Source organism: Mastomys coucha, unplaced genomic scaffold (assembly GCF_008632895.1).
Source record: "Mastomys coucha isolate ucsf_1 unplaced genomic scaffold, UCSF_Mcou_1 pScaffold23, whole genome shotgun sequence".
Classification (NCBI taxonomy): Eukaryota; Metazoa; Chordata; class Mammalia; order Rodentia; family Muridae; genus Mastomys; species Mastomys coucha.
Window position 1 is genome coordinate 38777155 of NW_022196906.1, and position 21527 is coordinate 38798681.

The 21527-nt window shown below is 44.9% G+C and overlaps 1 protein-coding gene across 6 annotated transcripts in view; it reads right to left on the reverse strand.

Annotated features, from left to right (window-relative positions):
* Positions 1-21527, reverse strand: part of Kmt2a (lysine methyltransferase 2A) — an 81284-nt gene that overhangs the window by 13030 nt on the left and 46727 nt on the right. For 3 of the 6 annotated variants that reach the window (XM_031346285.1, XM_031346290.1, XM_031346288.1), the window contains 18 exons: positions 21226-21321; positions 20887-21007; positions 18993-19115; positions 17992-18176; positions 16497-16670; positions 15638-15748; positions 15279-15352; positions 14325-14518; positions 14025-14131; positions 12348-12485; positions 10966-11124; positions 9744-9861; positions 9555-9633; positions 8451-8611; positions 7738-7920; positions 3334-7570; positions 2441-2521; positions 1151-1215 (listed from right to left, as the gene is read on the reverse strand). In XM_031346285.1, the coding sequence (XP_031202145.1) occupies positions 1151-1215; positions 2441-2521; positions 3334-7570; positions 7738-7920; positions 8451-8611; positions 9555-9633; positions 9744-9861; positions 10966-11124; positions 12348-12485; positions 14025-14131; positions 14325-14518; positions 15279-15352; positions 15638-15748; positions 16497-16670; positions 17992-18176; positions 18993-19115; positions 20887-21007; positions 21226-21321 (6406 nt within the window). The remainder of the gene's footprint in view (positions 1-1150; positions 1216-2440; positions 2522-3333; positions 7571-7737; positions 7921-8450; positions 8612-9554; positions 9634-9743; positions 9862-10965; positions 11125-12347; positions 12486-14024; positions 14132-14324; positions 14519-15278; positions 15353-15637; positions 15749-16496; positions 16671-17991; positions 18177-18992; positions 19116-20886; positions 21008-21225; positions 21322-21527) is intronic. The other 3 variants (XM_031346289.1, XM_031346287.1, XM_031346286.1) reach the window with 2 other exon arrangements.

A 21527-nucleotide genomic window follows, 5' to 3' on the forward strand; every position in this document is an offset into this window, starting at 1 on the left:
ACCTCATTCAAAACAATGAGTAAGTGAATGAATGACTACATGAACAAACACAGGAAAACTGAAGCAGGCCAAGTAAAAGCCATGCTCACACAGCTAAAGAAAACATGGGATTTGATCTTAACTGGTTCCGGAGACTGTACTCAGTTACCATGCCTGCCTGTAATCAGGCCTCGGGCCTGAGAAACTGATCAATCGGCAGGATATAGTAACAGCCCAAATCCCAAGCCTAAGCTTTTCTCTACTAGGAAATCATCTTTATTTTCCGAGACAGGGTTTCTCTGTGCAGCCCTGGCTGTCCTGGAACTCACTCTGTCGACCAGGCTGGCCTCAAATTCAGAAATCTGGCTGCCTCTGCCTACCAAGTGCTGGGATTAAAGGCGTGTGCCATCACTGACTGGTGGGAAGTAATTTTTTAATGATCATTTATTTAGTCAATCTATTTATTTTCCTAAGACAAGAGCTCATTCTGAGGTCAAGGTTGGTTTGGGCTTCACTATGTAGCCCAGGTTGGCTTCAAACTCATGACAACCTTTCTGCTTCTGCCTCCTGAGCCAAGTGCTCAGGTTCTGTGGGTACTATACTAATTGTAAAGTGAAACTTTACTAGTTTACGAACTGCATGAGACCACACATAAAGAGTTGTGAGATGCATGTGGTTTTAGAATCAAATCCCAAATACCTAAGAAAGAGTGCTCTAGTTTCTGGAAGGGAGTTTACCCCACAGTGCCATCAGATATGAGAAACAACTTAAAAGACAACTAAAGGTACCTAAAATGTCGCTGTCCTTAAATTTAGTTTAGCAAAAGGGGATCTGACCCTGATAATTAATGACAGGCAATGCAACTGAAGATAGCTGGGACCCTAGGACTTCACATCACAGCTCAGCTCTTGAGACTAAGTTTGCTTCTCTCCCATCTAGACTATCAGGAGATAATGCAGGCGATTCTCTTGTGTTTTAGTTTGGGTTGTAGCACAGGCTACCCTCAAGCCTACTATGCAGCTCAGTCTCACCTTGAACTCACAATTCTATCAGCTTTCCAAGTGCTGGGGTCACAAGTATGCGCCACCATGCCTAGCTAGCATATATGATTTTTTACACAGTTCTTCTGGCTTTAGAGTTCTCTACTATAACCTATTAATCAACCACATACCTGCATTTTCTTGCTCATTTGCTGGATTCTGTGTTGCCTGGATCTCTGGAAGAGTAGCCACTGGTCTGAATGAAAATAAAACCAGACATGAGAGGCAAGGCCAGCTGCTTTTCAACTTAAAAATAAAAACAACTGCTCACGGGCCAGGTGGTGGTGGCGCTTGCCTTTAATCCCAGCACTTGGACGGCAGAGGCAGGCGGATTTCTGAGTTCAAGGCCAGCCTGGTCTATAGAGTGAGTTCCAGGACAGCCAAGGCTACACAGAGAAACCCTGTCTCAACAAACAAACAAACAAACCCCCAAAAAACAAAAAATCAAAACAAACAAAAAAAACCTGTTCACAATCTGCCACATGGCCCCATCAGTTATTTAATACAACTACCAAGAGAATGAGCATAACATGCTTTAAAATTTGTTATTTATTATTGGTGTGTGTGTGTGTGTGTGCCCGGGTGTTGAACAGTCCCTTCCATTGTGAGATTCAGGAATCAAATTTAGGTGAGCCGATTTTTAAATGTTTAGTGTATGTAGGTGTCCTGTGACTGTGTGGGTGCCCACAGGAGCTGGAGATGCACTAAATCTAAGCATGGGTGCTCTGTTACAACATCCCTACTTAGCCATTTCTCCAGCCCTAAGACCATGCTTTATAAAATTTCTTTCCAAATGTTGGCAAGAAGGATCTGACTGAGACTGTGGACTGTACTTCTGAAATTCTTCTCATGATCTTACAGTAGGAAAACTACAAAGGTATTCTCAGGACAGTGTTATACAATTTAAGTTAGTTGGCTTAACTGAGAACACAGCTCAGCTGCATGAGACAGCATACCATCTATTTTCACTTTTTCAAATTTAATAACTCCCAAAACAGCCCAAGTACATACTAATATGCATGAAGCCAACTACATAAATTACTGTAGATCATACAATAGCACTAGAAGCAGCAAAGAAACCCTTAGAACACAGCATGCATGCATGTCAGCCCAGGAGGTATATAAAACAATTAAGTGCAAAAATGAAAACATAAGTACAGCAAGCATCCATGTAATATATAAGTACGTACATATGTACAAAGAATACACATAGAGATATCTGCAGAATAAAACCAAGCCATGGGGCTGGAGAGACGGCTCAATGATTAAGAGGTTAAGCTTGCTTAAGCTTCTCCAGTTCTGGGATTAAAGACATCCGCACCATGTGATGCCTGTCAAGAACACTCTTGGCAACATCAAAACCCAATGCCAATCAGGAGGAAGCCGATTTTACATGTGGCAAACAGTCATCTGCAGCTCACCCAGCAGGCTGCCCACACTCCTTCTGTGACGGCTGCTCCACTCCAGCTGCATCCTGCTGCTCCCTGTCCGCTCTAGGAGTCCTACAAGAAAGAATTATATGTTTTCTTTCTTTCTTTCTTTCTTTCTTTAAAGATGTATTTATTTATTTTATGTGTATGAGTACACTGTAGCTGTACAGATGGCCATGAGCTATCATGTATGTGGCTGCTGGGAATTGAACTCAGGACCTCTGCTGGCCTAGCTCGCTCCAGCGTTATTCATTGTAGCTGTCTTCAGACACACCAGAAGAGGGCGTCAGATCTCAATATGGGTGGTTGTGAGCCACCATGTGGTTGCTGGGATCCGAACTCAGGACCTTTGGAAGAGCAGTCAGTGCTCTTACCTGCTAAATCATCTCACCAGCTCCAAATTGTATGTTTTCAAGCAACCATCAGCAAACACACATTGGACAGATAAAGCTCATAAGCCTGCAACAGTAGCTACGGTCACAAAAGCTAGTAAGAGGGCACAAGGGGAAGGGAAGCGCCCTCTTACTATGCCCTTTATATGTTAGACTTCCAATAAGGTTGTTAAAACAGAAAGGGCTCCATGAGACTCCACAGTAGGAGCCCTCGTCCAATGACAGAACTATCATTCCCTCACACCCCCCAAACCTCAGCAGAACAGAAACAGGACCAAGTATAAGCAATGTGTCTGAAATCAAAGCAAAGGACAACCAACGCTGCAGTTCCCAGTCAAATCGTGCAGTGATGAAGCTAGTCTTTGCTCCACTGATCACTACCAAAAGCCTAAGTGACAAAAACTCTCAAGTACCACGAGAGTGCCTTGCAAGCCTCGTCACACTCAGAGCACACAAGCCTGCAGCTGCAGAATTAAGCTGCACATCACTTACCGTGTAACTGAGGGCTGGGGCGCTGGGTTGGCTTCTCGGTGTGGAATGTGTGCTTCAGAACTGGTCCGCAAATGGGAAACTTTGTGCTTCTTGCCACTCCCTTTGTCTAGGGGCAGCTGAATCCGTTTGACTTTTGGTTTTGTTTTAGTGGGACCTGGCATCGAGGAACTTCCTGACTGCTGTCCAGAGGATGGGGGGCTCCCTGGAGAGGTGGAGCTGGCTTGCTTAGTTGAAGGTAAAGTCTTGTTCTGCTCTAGCCTCACACCGTTTGGAGCTTCTGCTGTCTGGGTGAAGTTGGACGGCTGGGTCCCCGGAGCAGAATCAGGATCCCGATCCCGCTGTGAAGACAGGGTTTTGCCAGCTAGGAGCTGGTTTACTCGCTGTAGCTTATAGTGTTCTTCGGCCTCCCCAGGAGGGGATGCAGCTGTCATGCCTGCAGTCTGAGAAGAGGGGAGCACGCAGATACTAGATGCTGCTGTCATTGAAGCAGCAGAGGGAGTCTGTGATGTCCCCAGCTGGGGGAACATTCCTGAACTTGGTGGTAAAGCTACAGGCTGGTCCTGAATGCCCAGGCTCTGGTGGCTGGCTTTGATTAGAAGATGGCTTATTGAGCCAATATCTGGGGTCCCAAGCAACCTCTGGTTGGCTAAGGTGACATGACCTGGAACTGATGTGCTACTGGTAGGAGTTGTTGTGGTTTGCATGGATACCACATTCAGGACAGACGAACCAGATGCCAAGGCAGACACAGGCCCAGAGGTCAGGTGGCTAGTATCCTGGCTTATCGTTGACGAGCCAGCCGCTGTAGCAGCGGTTCCGCCCACACTCTGTGGTGGTAACAGGGGTGCCTGTTCAAAATACATGATGCCAGATTTAGATCTTTTTATGATGTTGGGGACAGTTCGGTGAGATGAGGGGTTAAGTGACCCCAAGTCTAATAGACTGGGGTGGTTTGAAAGCTGGGAGGGTGTGAAGTTAATCAGTGTCATGTTAGAAACCACATCAGAAGGGGCGATATTTGAAGGGGCACTAGAGGGAGCAAGTTTTTTATTCTTTCGAGTGTGTAGACGAGATATGGGTCTTTTCTTGAGTCCAGAGGACGGAGTGGCCACTGTAGTAGTGAGGTCTGTCCTCTGGTTGGCTTCTGAACCCAAAAGTTGGGGATCTGGAGGAGGCTGAACCCCAATAAGTAGGCCTGAAGGAGGACTGCTGATGTTGGGTGGGAAACTACTTTGAGCAGCTGCAGGGAAGGAATGTAAGTGCTGGTGATGAGGCACAGAGAGCAATCCTTTACTAGCAGGAGGGAACAGAGACGGAGAAGGTGGCAGGCTTGGATTTAGTCCTGTGGTTAGGGTGAGCCCACTTCCCATGGGCCCCAATACCGAGGTATTTGTCTCCATCACATTAGGTGTAGAACTAACAGGAGAGGTCAATTGGATTTTTTGGGTCACTCCATTCGGAAGAGTCTGGAGAACGTAAAGTGGCTGCATGTTCTGATTAACAACAATGAGTTTCTCAGTGGCTGGTTTCAGGTGGGGTGGAGTGGTCTGGACAGCTGCATTAGAGATCTGAGATGGGCCAGGGCTATCAGTAGAATTGGGCACATACTTCTGGTTCTGGATGGGAACAGTGGGGGAAACAGGTACCTGAAGGCCAGGAGTGCTACTGTTTCTAGTTACATCCTGATTGTTGCCATGACCTTGTTCCACTGAACCACAGGGAGGGCTGGAGATATGTTCTGTATCCATGTGTCCTTGGATGAACTGATCAGGAGTCATGTGGCCTTCAGGAGCAGGGTCTACTCCTGGGCTCAGCAGGGCGGGGTCAGCCTCAGAAGAGGCTACCGGCTTTTCAGTGATGGTCACTCGCTTCTCCCCTGAATCTGAGATTACGGCCAGTCTACTGGGATTCTGGCTGGGGACAGTGGGACTGCGGGTGGTCAGGACAGAGAGGTCAGATGGCAGCTCAAGAGGCAGCTCAAACTGCTCCTCTGCTGAGATGGAAGAGGAGACACTACTATCCACAGGCTCTGTCGCTGGCAGCTGCTGAGAAAACACTTCAAAAAGACCCATATCCTTTTCCCGATTACTGTCAAGACCCAGTCCTTCACCAAGAGTCAAGAGCTCAGAGGAAGAGGACTCTGGGCTCTCACCCAGAGCCTGCATAGATGGAGTATTCTTTAGTACAAAGTCCATGATGTCTGAAGGCAGGATGTTCCCACAGTCATCGCTGTTGTTATTGTCAGAGTCTGACTTCAGGAGCTCAGCGTTGTAGGTGTCTAGTAAGTTTTTGTCTGAGGGAGTACTTGTGTGGACTCTGCGGCTCGACTCCAGGGAGCTGAGCTGAGCTTCCAAGGAATCCTGGCCCTGGGCTTTCACTCTGCTTACAGAGTGGCAGTTATCCAGCTTTGGCTCGCTTTTGTGGCCAACAACACTCTTAATGACATGCTCTTTCTCACCAGCATCTTCAGGTCGATCAATCTTTAAGTTTTCTGTTCCATTTTCTTTCCCATTTCTCTTTGGAATCTGGCTGCTTTTCCTGCTTGTGGCAGTGACACTGGTGTCACTCTCTGTCCCATCATCCACACCATCCAGCTGTGAAATTTTTGGAAGATCACATTGTTCCTCCTCCCGAAATAAATTATGGGACGCCAGCCGCTCGTCTCCACCTGAAGAAATGACTGTCCTAGTGAAGTTGTAATAGTATAAGTCATCTTCATCCGAAGTGCTCAAGTCATCGGCCCCATCTACCTGGCCTTCTGCTGATCTCTTTCCTCGCTTTTTCCCAGTGGAACTGCTGTAGAATGGAATGTCTTCTTCACCATAAGACCTGACTCCATACAGTGGGGTGAGCCCAAAGAACATGTTAGACCTGGCACGGGCACTGCGCCGGGGGTAGCGCCTTTTAAAGGAGCCATCCTCCTGGGGCTTGGGGCCATCTGGAATCATCAGGTTTCTGTCCTGTTCTGGAAGAGCCTGACAGTTGTTACTCTGAGGATCTTGGGATGAGGTATTGTTGGGGCTCAGCTGAACCCCTGGGCCAGTTCCTGGGCTTATGGAAGCTGAGACTGGCTCTGCTGGACATGCTGACTCTATGTGTGCAGGGGAGCCAGGGCCACTTTCTTTCTGGGTATTTTTGGACTGATTCTCGTTTTCCATTTTCAGAGGTGTCACTTTGACCGAGCACTTCCGGGGTGCCTGTAACTCCCTGGAAGATCCTTCCACTTGTGTAGATTGACCTTTAGGGACTCCTGAAAGAGGAAGGACATTATCCCCAATCTTCTCAGATGAAACATTATTACATGGCCGTTGCCCGAGAAACCCAGGAGTCAACACCTCATCCACAAACTCTGGCTTTAGGTTTCCTTCCTCAGCAGTTGTCACCTGACCGGGTTCCAGAAAGGGTTTGCTGGAATGCTTTTCTCGGCAAGTCTCTTTAGAAGACCTTTTCCCTTTCTGTCTCCTGTCTCTGGAACTAGACCCTACATGTTCATGCAGAATGGATGGCCTGTGGCCCACACCAGGGAGCTTCAAGGTTTTGATTTCACCATCTTCATGTGGAGAGGGCTTTACTGACTGGGTAGAATCCATGTGCTGGTCTCTGTCACTTCTTTGCCCCCTCAAGTGGAGCTGTGGGTAGGACACGGTATCCTTAGAAGAAAAGGACACTGTAGAGGGTTCAGTGAAACTGCCAATTTTGCTAACGTTTAGTTCTCCAGGGGTTGCGCTATGAACCTGTGGTGCCAGTTTAGGAATTCCAGGGTAAGCTGTGTTATGCACGGATCCATCTGTGCTCTTGGAACTTGAAGTTCTGTTTTTCTCTCCCTTTAGTGAGGAGCCTTTGGGTGCCAAGTCTGAAGCACTAGCCCGCTTCCCTTCTGAGGATGACAACCCATCCAGATGACTGGTTTTGGAACCTCCAGTGACCACTGTCCTTTGTGAGCTTGAAGAGGTGGGAGTGCTGTGCCCTAGATTAGCACTTGAATTCAACGGCCCTATGCGATCCGATGCTTTGGCACTGGACTCGGGATCTGTAGCAGTCCCAAGGCTGGGGACGGAGGAGACACTACTCCTGGAGTAAACACTCCCAGTTCTCACTGGAGACATTATCCGGAGCTTGGACCGCAGGGGTGACAAGGAAGAAGTACTGTGACGCCTGGAGCCAATGCTCCGAAGGCCAGAGGACAGTAAAGGGTCGCCGACTGTGACGATTTCGTGAGTGGTTGGGGTAGGACTTCCTGAACAAGGGAGAAAAAAAGAAAGTCGATCAAGGACAGAACAAATGTGCCAAGTCACTAGTTTCAACCATTTGGATATACCTGTTTATAGGCAACCTTTTGGTTAGTAAAAGTCACAGAGTTAAGGTTGACCAAGAGAATGGTCAGTGAGTCAACAAGTCCTTTACCTGCAGAAGGCAATGGGCGGCAGCCAGGGGACCTCTGTGTAGGGGAGTAGCTGGGTGTTCGAATCCTAGGGACCTTTGAGATGACATGATAATAGCAGGAGCTTGAGGTCTGTGAATGAGGCCGGTCTGGCGACGGAGGACCAAGAATTGCAGTTGTGCTTTGACTGTCCTTACACGGCACATCTAAAGTAAATAAAAATGTGTAACTGGAAGAGCTAGGCTAGAATAGTTAACAAAGGAACCAATAGAAAGCCAGCTAGCTATCAGGGCTGGCAGGCTGCAGTGGATTTAAGTGCTCAAACATTAGTTCAGTCTCTGCAACCCATAGTGAAAGAAGAGAACCAAGTTCCACAAGTTATCTTCTGCCACATCCTATGCACCCCTCTCCCTCTCCCCCCACCACGGTGCTATTAAATAAACATCTAACTGAAAACAATGAGGTGTCCTGAATTAAATGACTTTGCCATTTTTCTTTCTTTCCTTCTTTTTTTTTTTTTTGGTTTTTGAAGACAGGGCTTGTGTAGCCCTTGCTGTCCTGGAACTCACTCTGTAGACCAGGCAGGCTGGCCTCGAACTCAGAAATCCGCCTGCTTCTGCCTCTCAAGTGCTGGAATCAAAGGTGGGTGCCACCACTGCCCGGATGACTTTGCCATTTTTCAATCCTAGTGCATAGTCACAAACTTAAGTTCAAATAAAAAAGGATTAGGACTAACCTATAAATGATGATGGGCTATGAGCGATAGTCCTATTGTCATCGTGCTCAACTGTGCTGTTGATATCCGGCTCTACAACAGGAGGACGGCACTCCATGATCTTGCATGTGTACACACAGCGCTTTCGGGCATCTGTGGTGCTCCAGTACACCCGAGAACACCTGGCAAATGGGAAAAAAAAACATAGCAGATGATATATGCACAAACTATCATTCCCTAAATGTCTCCCCATCATGGATTCTCTGGTCTCCTCAACTCATGGAATACAGCTTTACTTCTGAGGTTCTTGGTAGAGTCCTAACGTGGTGGTTTTAAACTTTGTGAAGTCCTCGATGTCTCCTATGCTCTCAGAAAGTTGTATGACTTCTTAAAATGATACCAGAAATAGTAAAATATTCTAAACCACTGGAAAGGAAAAACAGTAACTATAATGTAACTGCCTTCCATGAAGGATTAATGCCTTACAGTGCACTGAACTTGAGACTCTAAAAACAGCTCAAATACAAAGCACTCCATTGTCAGTAAAGTCCTACAAAACAAGGGAAATACAACTGCTTCATGTTTGTACAAAGAACTACCAGACAAGCACAAGTGTTAAGAGAGCTGGAATTCAGAACTGGAGGATGCATTGCAAAATGAGGTTCTGAAGAGGGAGATATAGAAGGATCTCCCTGCAGTTCTAGCTGGCCTGAAACTCAGAGATCCACCTGCCTCTACTTCCCTCCCAAGTGCCTGTGTTAGAGGTGTACACAACCATGAGAGGCTCTAGAAAGGGATTGGGTCTTACACTGTCAGCTTGTCAAGTCCTTAAACAATTTAATTCACATAACAGGCTATAAATTGTTTGCTTTGAGACAGGGTCTCTCAAGATATAGCCACACTACATTTACAATCTTTTAGCTGGGCAGGGTAATGTAAGCTTATAATTCCAGCACTCATGAGGCTGAGGCATGGGGACTGTGAGTGTCAGGACAGCTTGAGCCTAACTGTGTGGTGGGTTTCCAATAGTTAAAGGCAGCTCTCAAGTACACCTCCACCTTTAATGCCCTACAGTTAGGGAGCCATGCTGCAGGGCTTGCCATGCCCTGTCTTTTCTGGACTTACTGGTAACCAATAGGAAAGAGTTTATCTTCACAGTCAGAGAGGTCATTCAGAATTCCCAAACAGTCGATCGTCATCGAGCCTAACCAAGGAAAGAACTGGTTAGAAGAAATGATGAGGAGAACCATTTTCTAACTAAGGAACAGAAAAAGCACATATGGCCTTCCCCATTAAGGAAGGCCTGGGGCCTACCTATCATCATGTGGATGTTTTCTGGTTCCAAGCCATTGAGGAACTTCCTGCGCAAGCTGATTCCTTCAAAATCTACAAACACTCTTCTAAAAACTTCAAATCCATTCTCAGGAACCACCTGAAATGATACCCAAGGCTGCTGTTAGTAGATTATTCCTTTACACATGAACTTTCAGAGTACCAACCTCAGGAGACAAAAGCAGAGAACCTATCTTAAAATCACCCTTCTGTTTTATTACCATCCTTCGTGTCTTAAAACAGGAGATGACGGGCTGGCAAGATGGCTCAGCCGGTAAGAGCACTGACTGCTCTTCCAAAGGGCCTGAGTTTAATTCCCAGCAACCACATGGTGGCTCACAACCATCTGTAATGAGATCTGATGCCATCTTCTGGTGTATCTGAAGACAACTACAGTATACTTATTTATAATAATAAATAAATCTTTGAGCGAGCTGGCAGACCGGAGTGAGTAGGGTTGCCTGGAGGTCCTAAAATTCAATTCCCAACAACCACATGAAGGCTCACAACCATCTGTAAACAGCTACAGTATACTCATATACATAAAATAAATAAATAAATAAATAAACAGGAGATGATGTCAGATGATGACATCTGAAAGAGGCAAAACTGCATTTACCATCTTGCTATCTTTAGTATTTCCCTCCTAAATTCTTAGAGATTTCAAAAGGTGAGGAGAAATCATTAACACTTCTTGCTAGGCAGAAATACTACAGACTGCAAGATTCCAACCACAAGAAACCCTAGAAGGAGAAACTGCTTAGCTGTAAGTTAAAAGTACTTGTAGATATTAGCAAAAAATAATAATATAAAATAAAATTAAAAATCAGTGGTTTTTAGGGGGAAAGACAGAAAAAAACAGGCAGAACACAGAATTCTTAAAAAATGAAAATACTATATGGACTACAGTGATGAACACAGTATTAGACATTTGTCTGAACCCACAGGATATACAACGTCAAGAGTGAACCCCAATGTAAACAATGACTCTGGGGAAATACATATATATATATATATATCCATGTAGACCACCTACACCGCAAACACACCACTCTAGTGGAGAGGCTTTGCTAGTGTGGAGGCAGAGCCAGGAAATTACTACCTTTTGCTAATTTTACTGTGAACTTAAGTCTGCTCTGAGATAATAAAGCCTGTTACTAATTAATATCTTCAACACAAGCAACCAAACAGCTGAGCTTCTCACCTCGCCTTTGATCAAATCCCGATGCCGCTGACAATACACTTTTTTATCATCCAGAAAGACACAGTTCTTGGCCCGGGAACACATGAAATGGTAGTTGCTGGTGCAAGATGTGAGGCAGCAACCCACGGTGGCTCCTGGCTTCTGGCAGAATTCACACCTCTGCAGAAGGAACAGTCCTATTTAGCCTGGCAGGCACTTTGAGACAGGGGTCATTTCTTTAGAGACTTGCCCCTTCTCCCTTCTGAGCACCCTGGGCTCACTCTTTACAGGGAAAGGATACAAACACAACTTGGAAACTAGATAATTTAAACATTACTGCTGGATTTAGACTTTGGACTGAAACATTTTTCCCATAATGCATGGCTGATTTATTAGACATGAAACTATGATGAACAATGTCAAAAAAACATATCCTTGCAAGAAAGCTGTTAGATCCCAAAGCAACTCAGTTTTACTAACATTTTACTAGTAAGAAACTAGTTGTCTTAGGGTTACTATTGCTGTGAAGAAGTGCTGTTACCAAAAGCACCTTGGGGAGGAAAGGGTTATTTCATTCACATTTCTGTGTAACAGTTCATCATTAAAAGCAAGGGCAGGAACTCTAATAGGACAAACATTTTGATGCCCCGAAATTTACTCTATAGACCAGGCTGGCCTTGATCTACCTGCCTCTGCCTCCTGAGTGCTGAGATTGAAGGTGTGCACCACCACTGCCCAGCCCTCATCTTGCTCTCTTACAGAACCCAGGACCATCAGCCCCATGATGGCACCACCCACAATGGGCTGGGCCCTCCCCATCAATCAGTGATTGAGAAAATGCCCAAAGCTGCATCTATCTTATGGAGGCATTTCTACTTTCAGGTGGCATAAAGTTAGCCAGTTCACCAGTTCTGTAATATTAGATGTCACAGCTCACTACCTCATCCCATAACTAAAAATTCCATTCACCAGGCTGTTGCTCTAGTTTGTGCTCTCTCATCTGGTCTTCCCACAACCCACACTTCCTTGTTTGCTTGTGCTACTTTGTTCATTGGCTACATTCCTCCTGGCGACTCCTTAGTGTCCGTCAAACTCCAGCTCTGAGACATTACTCCTTCGATACCATTGAGACTGCTCTCCACCTTCCCCTTCATGTGTGCTCATAGGGTTTATTCTCTGACCTTCAGAATGCTGATGTAACTTGGCCTCTGGGCTAATTCTGTCACCATGTATTAAACTGATGCTTTTTTTTCCTTCTTCAAAGGGTCAGACCTACAGCATATATCAATCCTTACCAGTGAGTATTCTGACAGTGCTGTCAAAAGCCAGGGAGGCTGCATCAGGACAGAAAGAGACTAAAACCACTAGGGTTTCCTTCATAAATGTGCACAGTGAGTTCTTACCAGCTGCTTGCCCCTAATCACAGCCATATGCACATTCTTTAGTGATCCGTCATCATCTTCAAACACCTCTGCTGACCACAGCGCACAGTTCACATGTGTCCACTCATTCTGGCCAATGTACAGCAAGCGGCCAGCATCCTAAAGAACATAAAACCAAAGGACTTCATATTAGCTCGACCTCAGACAAGATACCTCAAGGAAATAAAAATTATCATTCTTTAGAGATTAAATCATAATCCACTTTTCATTATTTCTTCTATATTCTTTCTCAATTTTCCCCATAAACTGGAAATATTTTATAATTCTATTGAAAACAAAAGAACAGTATATGGTAGGTTTACATAATGTGCACACTTCTTTAAAACCGTATTTGAAATTCAATTCTCCCAGACTGTACTAAAACCCACAATGCGGGTGGACTGAAGCAGGGCTTCATGCATGCAGAAATTCTAATACCTGCCTACACTCCTCAAAAGATGCACTTTAACTTCTCAGTGTAAAGTCACTAACTAAAAACTTTACATATGTTTTTTTCATTTAATCCTTTAAATCCTCTAGATTAAAAACTATCTCTTTGTGGGAATGGACCAGCGGTTAAGAGCATTTTCTAGTTGGGTAGTGATCTCTGAGTTTGAAGCCATCCTGGTCTTCAGAGTGAGCTTCAGGACAGCCATGGATACACAGAGAAACCCTGTCCCAAATCCCCAGCCTTTCCCCTAAGAAAAATTAACTTATGAGCCATGTATAGTGGCTCATACCTATAGGGAGGCAGAAGCTGATGGAACTCTATGGATTCAAGGCCAGCCTGGTCTACAGATCAAATTCCAGGACAGTCAGGGCTATACAGAGAAACCTTGACTCAAAACCAACCAACCAACCAACCAATCAACCAACCAAGCAATCAACAAACCAAAAATCATGTTTCAAGAAAAGGGATTGGGTTCATTTTAAGGATAGAACTGAGGGTTGTTGAGGTCAAGCTCTTGCTAAAGTTAGCAGGCAAGAAGGTACAGAATGACATCAGGCAGTCTGTCAGAACTAGGGCTATTAACTACTCTACTACTTACATTAAACACAGGCTACAACATATACAACTTATGTTTGATGAAGACTTCAAACATTTTTGAAGATTAGTTATCAGTAACTTCATTTACCGCAAATCACCTTTTGAATCAATTGATCATTTATTTAAAACCCTCTAAAGCCAGAACTGGAGCCCTGGCTCAGTAGTTAAGAGCACTTGCTTACTGTAAGGAACATGTGGGGTTCCCAGGGCCCATGTGGTGGCTCATGAGCATCCATAGCTCCAGTTCCAGAGGACCCCATGCTCTCTTCTAACCTTCACATGTAGTACACATACATATACGCAGGCAACACATTCATACACATTAAAAAAAAAATCTACAACTTAAAAAAAAATCTCTTAAGCCAAGCATAGTGCCAGTTGTTTATATTCCCAGCTACTAAGGGGAATGAGGCAGGAGGATCAAAAGTTCTTAGCCAGCCTGGGCAACATGGTAATACCCTGTTTTGAAATGAAAACAAAACCAAAAATAACTCTAGGTGCCACAAACTCAGAAGTAAACTTATTAAAACCATCGGGTACTGGCACCAAGGACAAATGGTCATGTGACAGACATCCTTATTAACTGGGACCACACGTCCCAAAGTACTTACATTAGCACTGTCATCACCATACATCAGACACAGTGCACACTGTCGGTTGTCATCTATGCCTGGGGGTGGATTCAGCTCTGGACTATCTTCTCGGCTTCTGTCAGTACCTTAGGATCCCAAAGACATGCAGTTAAAACTGGCAGTACTACAGTTTTCTAGGGGAGAACTCAGCTTGAGTAGTGTTTAAAACAGACACTTACAAAAGGTTTTACAGGTATGTCATCTGTAATTTTCTGATCGAGTATATTAAATTTAGACCCACCGAGCCAGTCATTTGCATCTAGATATGTAATGACTTACTCAAAATCGGGGGTGTAGGAGGATGGAGCGGCGTTGGTGAGTCTGGCTCTCCGGGTCCTTTGGGTTTGGGAGCTGGAATGATTTTCTTCATTAGAGGAGGCTGCTCAGTGTGGCTGCTCTCCTCTCGCTCCTGCCACTGAGCATAATTATGGTCAAGTGAAGGCGGAAGCACTGCGTTTGGTAACATCCCACTGCTGGAAACAATCGAGTCAACAAGTACTTACTGAGTGCCTATGAACCCAAGCCATGCAACAGTTGTTCCTGCTAGCAGCAGGCCTCGAACCCGCCCACGTCCTTGCCACTCACAGAATGGAAGAACCAACCATAGAATCTGAAAACTGCCTAACTGTACTTAACATTTTAAAAACTTCAATCAATCCTCTCTGGGACAGGCTTTCACAATGTAGCCCAGGCTGGCTCTGAATTCCTCATCCTCCTGCAGGGAGTACAGGTGAGTACAAGCATACTTGAGCTAAGTGATGATCTTAACATGTAGCTCTTATGGCTGGGGATGGATCCTAGTGGCCAGAATGAGGTCCTGAGTTCACTCCCCAGTACTTCCCTCAGTAGGGGAAACTTTATAACTTTTGATTAAACATTCAGAAACAATGCTTAACTCTACAAAAAAAAAAATCAAAATAGGTTACTGGAATAAAAATTAAAGGGTACACATTGAGAATCAAAAGCAAGAGGAGAAAGAGGTTGCAGTAAGTAACCCAGAACCCGATTACACTATGGCCCAGTGACACTGTTCTAGCACATGCTGCCCATATGCCACACATCAAACTAGGATTTCAACAAGATAACAAACACAAAAAAGTCCCAGCCTACAACAAACACGAATGTTATTTGTCATTTCCAAACCAGCACAAAACAGGCATTTCAGCTGGTTGATTTTAATATTAAAATTTACAAATGCGAGGCGTCCACTTCTCACCGACAGCTCTCACTTACTTGTTTGATACTTTATTTGGCTCCCAAAATCTAGACTTTTTGACACTGAACCATGGAAAAACTCGCTCCATTTGCTACAAGAAAACAAAGAGAATGCAAATGAGAAGGTTCATGGAGAAACCGAATAAAACAACTATACACCAGTGTCTAGTCAGAATGAGCAGGATCTCAGGCCAAGGCAAAGATCCATTATGCTGGTAACCTTCCCAACTTCCCAACTTCCTCCCAAAGAATTAGAGGAGAGAAATAAAACCCAAGAAGTTTTCAACACAGCGTAAAGCAAGTAAAAGAAAGGAAGATATTCATAGGTCAATTACACATAGTGAGAATTAAAAACATGAGCTATTTATCTCATTCACCCGAATAAAGAAAGACTTGACCATGCTGTTGGCTTTTTTTATCTCTGGCTGCCCTCCATCTGAATTAATGGCTGCCTGAATGATCTTCACAATATCATCGCTGAACTCCAACTGTATAAAAAAAAATAAAACATCAATAATTCATAACATAGTACTATGCTCTCAAAACCACCTCTCTTCCTCCCTCCATCATCACCCAGCACAGGAGCCCAACAGGAAACCCACAACCTATTTTAATATAGTGTAATTACTCTCTGAGGCCTTTAGGATTCAGTTCACAATTAACTTGAGGCAATCAAGAGATGCCAGGCTAATAAGGCATCAATAAGACTTACCATGACAGAGCTAGTCTGCAAACAGACTAGCTCTGTCATGGTAAGTGCCCAATACAAGCTCAAAGTTTTTATATTTGTACTCAAATGAAGAACCAACTCAATAGTCAATAAGGATGATACAGCAAATGAATTCTCCCTATGCATCCTTAAAAATCATAAAGTTCATGCTATCTATCTACAAATGAATAAAGGAAGGACCAATATTCAGATCTAAGTTAAGGGAAGATATATTAACTTCACATTAGCATTTTCCATAAGTAGTTTAGGGCTTCCTTGAAACATAAAAATAATTTAAGTAACTCAGTTGAAAGCCAACTAAAATAATTATTTTAGGTACCACCATATCAACACCCTTCTAAAACATACAGCTGAAATAACTCCTCTTCTGGAGATCCTTAAGCTACATGACACCTCTAAATACAGTATGAGTCATTCTGAAATTTATTATGCCCAGCTATCCTTCCAAAGAGACGAAGAAGCTGAAACAAAAACACTTCAGAATTGATCACGTGCTCAAGACATACCACAGATACGTAGCTGCCCTGGTCCATTTTCTTCTTGACTCCCTCCAGGTCTAACGGCTGCTGTTCATCCTGTTTGCTGACCTCAGTAAGAACAGGAGGATCCGGCCCTTCTGGGGAGCTTCGGGAAGGTATACTTTCCTCTGTCTCAGGGTTTAAGTCTGGAGGCTTGGCAGCCTATTGCCAGGAAAGAGGGTTCTGTCATCACACACCAAGAAAGAGGCATCTGTGCACATTCTATTAAAATTAGTAAGATGGTACTAGAAACAACACAGGACATGAAAATGCCATAGATTTCTGAAACAGGAGTTAAAGCCGGACTTATTTTCTAACAGCTTGTCTAGGTAAACATGAGGGTTGTGTTCAATCATCTGTAAAGGTAGAATAAAAACAGGCCAAAACTGTGTCCAATCCTTTGAACAGACAGCCAAAAATTTTCCTACACCAAACCAGGGAATTTAGTGGCTAGAGAGATGGTTCAATGGGTAACAGTATGCCATCAACACACACACACACACACACACACACACACACACACACACACACACACACGCACACGAGTGATAAGAAAGTAGGAGCTTTATATTGAAAGATAAAGCAGCACCAATCTCGGCTAGGTGATGCAGTTGCTCTTCCAGCGGGATTGCTTATGTTGTCAATGACCACTTTATAAATTTCTATGACAACAAAGGTTTTTATGCTGCTTGCCAAAGCTGCCTTCAGACTCAAGCCTCCTCAGCTCTTGCTGGAGAGGCAGAGTAAGGGTTTTTTTTGTTTTGTTTTTTTTTAAAAGATTTATTTATTTTACATGTGTGAGTACACTATTGCTCTCTTCAGACACACCAGAAGAGGGCATCAGATTCCATTACAGATGGTTGTGAGCCACCATGTGGTTGCTGGGAATTGAACTCAGGACCTCTGGAAAAGCAGTCAGTGCTCTTAACCACTGAGCCATCTCTCCAGCCCCAGAGTAAGGTTTTTCTAAAAGGCAACAGAGATCAGGTTGCTCCCTTGAAGAAGCCCTTCACTGAACCCCCATCAGTGCTGGCACACGAAGCTCAAACTTCCTTTTTGTCTTTCCTTTTAAGATGGGAAACAACTATGTAAACCTCAAACTCACAGCCCTAGTCCTGCTCCCAAGTGCTGGAACGACAGGCATACTCCAGCACACCTAGACCAAACACCTTTTGGTTTGGTGCCCAGGCATGTTGGACAGGGTATAGATCCCCTGGAACTGAACTTACAGACTGCTGTGATCTAGGAATCAAACATGAGTCCTCTGCAAAAAGCAGGAAGTGTTCTTAACCACTGAGCCATCCCTCCAACCCCAAGATCCTATTCTTAGCTCTAAAAAATTTCCTAATGTCATGACAAAGAGAAGAAACTATAAAAAGTAAACAAAGAATGAAGCAAAGATAAGCAAGCAACAAAGATAGTCTTATTTTGTTACTAGGTAAAACTACCAAGGTCACATTCTCAGGACAGAACCTCTGCCCACCTGGCGGTAGCGCAGCAAGTGACTGGTAGTCCGAGAATTCAACAGGGCTGTGAGAACCTGCTTGAGGGACGCCTGCAGCTCCTTCTCCAGGGCCAGTCTCCACTCTGCAGGGTGCCGTTCAGTGCAGTTCACACAAGTGTAGGCCACGCTTTCTGGCAGATTGGACAGAATCTCATACATCTCATCTACAAAAATAAAACCCAGAATGATGAGGGCCTTCAAAGGGCGGGAGAGGGAGAAGAGCAAACTATCCCGCTGACCCAGAGAGCTCCCTGCTAGGATCTAAGCTAAGCTGGTAGTATGGTAACAGTGGTTCTCAACTTCCTAATGCTGCCACCCTTCAGTTCTTCATGTGGTAACCTGACCCCAACCACAACATTTTTTTCATCCCTACTTCATACCTGAATTTTCGCTACTGGTTCGATCCCGAAAGGGGTTGGAACCCCTTTGGTTGAGAACCACTGTCTTACAGGATACCCACATTCATAAACTCATGAGTAGATAGTAAATAACAGGTTTGGAGAACCATCAGGGTTTGGTGCCCAGAAAGGGAACTGTTTAAGAGAAATGAGCACACATGATACACTGCTGCTGTGACGGTCCATCCTCATTATCAACTTGATAGGATTTGGGCCTATCCGCCTGGCTGTGTCTGTGAGGGCATTTCCAGAGAGGCTTAAGTGAGGAGGGGGACCCATTCTTAATGTGGGTGGCATATGACCCTATGGGCGAGGGTCCCGAACTGAATGAAAAAGGAAAAGAAGAAAACCAGTTGACACCACAGGCCAAGATCACAACGCTAGCCTACCATGATGGCCTGTACTCCTCTGAACTGTGAGCCAAATAAAGCTTGCCATCAGGTCACAGCAGTAAGAAAAGAAACTGGTTTTACTCTGGAGACCAAAAACTAAACTACAAAGAACCCAACGACACCCCACAGTGTTAGGTCCCTCAGGACTTGTAGTATTAGAAAGAAACTAAAAACAACAAAAGACTCCAACCTTCTGTACCTGAGAGACTCTCGCACTTGGAGTGGACCCACCGGTCACACTTCCCACACTGCATCATCTTGCTCTCGTAGTCATCATCATCGTAGCACTTGTCACAGAGAGGGCAGAAGTTCCCTGAAAGCCAAGGTTGCAGCTAGCTGTGACCCACTCCAACGCCCTCACAGCCTCTGCCTTAAGTGTCAACCCAATCTAAAGCTCACTGTCTTCTGGAGTCACTAGTAAGCACTAGGAGAGAGTCCTAGGGTGCTCACCCACTAGGGCACCGGGAGAACTGTGAGCTGCAGAGCTCTCAGGAAAGCTTCAGACACTAAGGGTCCTGAGAAACATCTGTGAGGGACACAATGGAGACTGGGGGTGGCAGAACGCAACCGTATCTCAAATCTGGGAGGCAGAGGCAGGAGGATTGAGAGTTTAACTATAGCCTCAGCACTATAGGTGTGTGGTGGGAATCAGAAGGAACAATATATCTTTTAAACACAATATTTAGGCTTTTTAAAAGGTAATAATACAGAAGTAAGAAACAGTGAATTGAAATTTTTTCCTTGTCAGGTCCCAAAGAAACCCAGGGCAAGGTCCACCTGTGGCTCCTCTGCGCCCTCCTCAGCCGCCCGCCTGCCCTTACCGCAAACCTCTCTACCACAAGGGCCTGCTTTCACTGCCCTCCCCAGCCTCTCATTCCTGTGTTCCAGCCACTGAGTTCTCAGTCCTCCACCCTTGGGCTCTGCCCTCTCCCCTCTCATCCCTCCCCATGGCCCAGTCTGGACCCCTCCTCTGGTTGTTCTCCCTCATATATATCTACAATAAACCTTCTCCCCAGCCTCACCTCAGAGCAGAGGTACTCCCTGTCATCCACTCCTCTTCTTATAGCTTTCATATTAGAACTCAGACCAGTGCTTTCTAAGGACAGCCTCTGTAGGTCTGACCGGCCCATACATCCCTATATTGTTTACATTTCATAAACATCCTTAAGTGGTGCTGCTTATTTTATGTAAAGTATGGCAGCACACACCTTGCAGTCTCAGCAGAGGAGGAGGAGGCAGTGTGTACTACACAGCGGGACAGAGACTCGAAGTGAGGACAGAACAGTGGGAAGGAGGGAGGAGAGGACGGGTGCGTGGGAGAAGACATTGACAGGAGTGTGTCACCTTCACTGTAAGTCGTTAAAGCTGCGGGCTGAAGGAGCAGCTGCGGGTTTAGCAGTTATTTTTCTGTAGTGCTGAGGACTGAGCCCTGAGCCTAGCAATCTCTAGGCAAGAACTCAACTGAGCTACATCCCCAGTTTTTCCCCCCTTTACTTTTTTATTTTGGGGCTATCTTACTAAGTTCCCAGGGCTGGCCTTTGACTCTGACCTCTTGCACCCTGACTGCTGGGATTATGGGCCTGTGTTAAGGTCAGACTTCTGGTGTAATTACTGAAATAAAATGTTTACATACCACCTGAAGTCATTTCTGAAATCAAATGTTTATTTACCACATTTTTGGGTCTACTGTTTTAGGAGAGCAGTTTCTAAGTAGCAGTAACAATATCCCCATAATTCTCCCTATATTTATTAGAAAAATGGTCCAACTTGCTATGTAAATAAAAAAAAAAAAGCAAGAAGCACTGCAGGGGGGGCAGTGGCTGCACCTTTAACTTCTGCACTTGGGAGGGTGACACATGTGAATCTCAGTAAGTTAAAGGTCAATCTGGTCTACATAGTAAGTTCTAAGACAACCAGGGCTACACAGAGACCCCATCTTAAAACAAAACAAAAAACAACAAAACAAACAAGAAATTAAAAGGCAGGAGTAGAATGTGTCTAACCCATTTGAGACACAGTGCCCCACGCCCTTCCACAAAGTCCACACAAACACTAAACTGGACCAGTCACTCAGCACTAGGTACCTTTAGCAAAGAGTTTGGCACAATCATGGCACAGTGAAAAATCGTGAGACCACTGTGCGTCCCACCCTTTGCCTGGAGTCGTGGATCCACAGCTCTTGCAGCGGACACACTTGGTGCAGATCTGGAAACGAATAAAGGGTAGTCAGTAGGGATCTCTTGGGCTAGTATCTTCTGATATTTGAAAAGACTGGAAATGCAGTGATGCCTAGATCTGATTACTGAGGCTGCTGTGGAGCAGCTGTTATGCTGGCAGACTGAAGGAGGAGTAGCCTGCTATAAGCCACCAGCCTCACCCAGCCACCACGATGCTTGTGGAAGGAGCACGGTGTGTGTACCCACCCACACTTTCTTTTTCTTCGTGGGTTTGGTGGGGTAGTTGGGTCCCAGGCACTCGGGGTGATAGCTGTTTCGGCACTTGTTACACTCCAGCAACTGCTGTGGAGAGACAAGAGCCAGAGCACAGGTTATACCGCCCTCCCCACCGAGATACCCCAGGAAACACACAGGTTCACCCTCCCAAAGCCACTCAGTACTAAGGGAATTTATCCCACAGATTTTACTTAATTTTGGATTTTCTTTCCTAAAGTAATTTTCTCCTATTTCCCAAAAATTAAAAGAAAAAAAAATCAAGAAATTATCTT